The 2,709-nt window shown below is 45.6% G+C and overlaps 1 protein-coding gene across 1 annotated transcript; it reads left to right on the forward strand.

The window, feature by feature from the left end:
- Window positions 1–930: 930 nt before the first annotated feature.
- Window positions 931–2,359, forward strand: LOC144892045 (uncharacterized). The gene is made up of 2 exons (XM_078777200.1): window positions 931–1,127; window positions 1,700–2,359. The coding sequence occupies exons 1-2, from the start codon at window positions 1,122–1,124 to the stop codon at window positions 2,219–2,221; spliced, it is 528 nt and encodes a 175-aa protein (XP_078633326.1). The 5' UTR covers window positions 931–1,121; the 3' UTR covers window positions 2,222–2,359.
- The last annotated feature ends 350 nt before the right edge of the window (window positions 2,360–2,709 follow it).

Raw genomic sequence — 2,709 nt, forward strand, 5'->3', positions numbered from 1 at the left:
GTCATCGGACATGCCAATCACCAGCAAATCACGGAGCATGTCATCAATCGTGTCCCCAAACTCACACAGATGTGACAGTTTTTTGAGGTGTGCACTGAAGTCTGCGATCGACTGACCTTGCTGCTGTCTGCACATGTAAAAATTAAACCGACACAGGATGACTGAAGGAGATGGATTACAATGTTCCTTCAAAGTGGCCTTGAGCTCTGCATACGTGAGCTCCTGGATTGTCCGAGGCCGAATCAGGTTTTTAACGAGTGTGAACGTCTCACCTCCGCAAACGGACAGGAAGACGGCCTTCATCCGGGCTTCGGTCGCAATGCCGTTCGCCTCGAAGTAAAAAGACAACCGCTCAGAATACGTGTCAAAATCCCCCTCATGAGGGTCGAATTCATCGATATGGCCGAAAGAAGTCATGGTCTAGATGTTTATCCTCGTCGCCATGTAAGGTAACTCGACAAACTACGATCAATTGTAGTACACGTTTATTCACTCTGCCGATACAGGCCCGATTAACTGCCGCGCCATCCGACCTGGGGCATAGGGATACAATGCGGTCACGGTGGAGGGATACAACGGTGAATATTTGCAGCTTCATACATGACAGTTATGGTGCTTTTCCATGGCACAGTACGGTACGGTACGGCACAGTAATCCCTGTGTCGTTTTCCATCGCACAACAGAACCGTGTAAATAGGCGGAGTTGTCTGAAGTGACGGAAAAAAGCGCGACCGCTGTGGTGACGTCATTTCTCATGCGACACGAAACTGTAAACGGCCCCAAATTATGGAGGAACTTGAAGCTGTGTTTTCCTTCTTCGTCGGGTTTTGGTTTTATCTGAACATGAGGTTTTTAGCGAAATGCAAAAAGAGAGAGAGAGGATGTGTTTGAGAAGAAGCTGAAAGACGCCAGAAAGGCAGACGACAGAAGATCGCAATGTTACAATCCACGAGATCCGCGATCGTCATTTTCTCCAACCCGACTTGTTTGCCGGATTACGTTTGCTCGGGGGGTTCCCCAAAAGAGCACGTTTCTCATTGGCTAATGAAGGGGGACAATTATGAAGACCGACAACAACGAAGATTCGACAACAACGCCTTGTTCGTCTGCGCAAACAAAGAATGCAGGTACAGTATGTTACGTTAGCCTTCATGTATAGCTAGTAACATTACGACTACCTTTCACTTTCTTCCTGAATTTACCTCAGATTTTGACAACTTTGAGGTTGTGGGTCCATTAATGTTGAGTAATCTACTGATGTGGACCCGCCGTTTGGAGGTTCTGGGCTGAAACAAACGAAACCTCAATGAAAATCGGTGCCCAGCTGATGAGCCATGCAGTTGGAAAACCAGTCAGTTGCTTATAGGTTAAGGTAATAACTTCAAATAAAAAATAGATTTTACAATTACATAATATATCTGTGTATGTGTGTTTACATAAGTGCGTTTATATGTGCATCTTATGTCTATGTATAGGCCTAGGTATGTATGTGTTTATATAAATATGTATGTGTATAACTGTATATATATTGTGTGTATGTGCATGTGTGTGTGTATGTATATGTATTGTTAATGTCTAGCTTCCTTCTTGAAACTGAAGTGCAGTAATTTGTCTATTTTGAATATATCTCATTGATAACGTCATAACGGAATTGAATGATTTACCTGAGCAAAACATGTCTATTATTTATGTATTTCAGATCATCATTCACTTCTTGCAAACCCGTCGCAGTGCACCGTCTGTTTGGGCCCTCGACAGAGGTACCGAGTGGTGGGAAGTCGTGGTTCCCGGTTTCACAGACGCTCAATGGCTAGAGAATTTTCGGATGTCGGAAGAAACATTTCTGTACCTTTGCCGTAAACTGCGTCCAGCGATGGAGACACAGGACACAAACTTCGGTTTGGTTGTCCCCCTAAATAAAATGGTAGCCATGGCACTGTGGAAACTCGCAACCAACTCGGAGTACAGAAGTGTTTCACATCTTGTTGGTGTCGGCATCACAACTGTGTGGCGGTGTGTGCGAGAGTTCGGTGCTGCTGTGGAGAAGGTGCTAGTGACAGAACTGCTTCGATTTCTAAACCAGGAAAAGTTTGAAGAAATGGCTACCTACTTTGAGCATAGATGGGGGGTACCACAATGTGTTAGTGCCATTGATGGGTCACACATCCCCATTATGGCACCAAAAGAGTACCACTGCGAGTATTTCAACCGTAAGGGCTAACATTCCATCATCCTGCAAGCAGTTGAAGATGGAAAGGGACTCTTCTGGAATGGGTTTGTAGGGTTGCCCGGGAGCATGCATGATGCCCGAGTTATATGGTCGTCAACGTTGTGGGAACTAGGTAGCAGTGCAAACCTTTTCCCACATTGCATCAGGATCATTGGCAGGCATGATGTAGGCTATTACATCCTAGGGGATGCTGCCTATCCCTTGCAAAGCTGGCTTTTGAAGCCATTTTCTGATACTGGGTGACTGCAGAACAGCAGCTTCACAACAACAAAACAAGCAGAGGAAGGGTTATTGTTGAGAATGCCTTTGGTAGACGAGAGGCTAAGTGGCGTATCCTTATAAAGCGTAACGACTGTGATGTAAACCTGGTGAAATCAATGGTACTGACATGCTGCACTCTGCACAATCTTTGTGAAACCCATCATGAGGAGTACGGAGAGGAATGGGGTGCCCCTGCAACACTGGAACAGCCGACGGTG

The sequence above is a fragment of the Myxine glutinosa genome, chromosome 5 (genome assembly GCF_964187855.1).
Source record: "Myxine glutinosa chromosome 5, kmMyxGlut1.1, whole genome shotgun sequence".
In the NCBI taxonomy this organism is placed as follows: Eukaryota; Metazoa; Chordata; class Myxini; order Myxiniformes; family Myxinidae; genus Myxine; species Myxine glutinosa.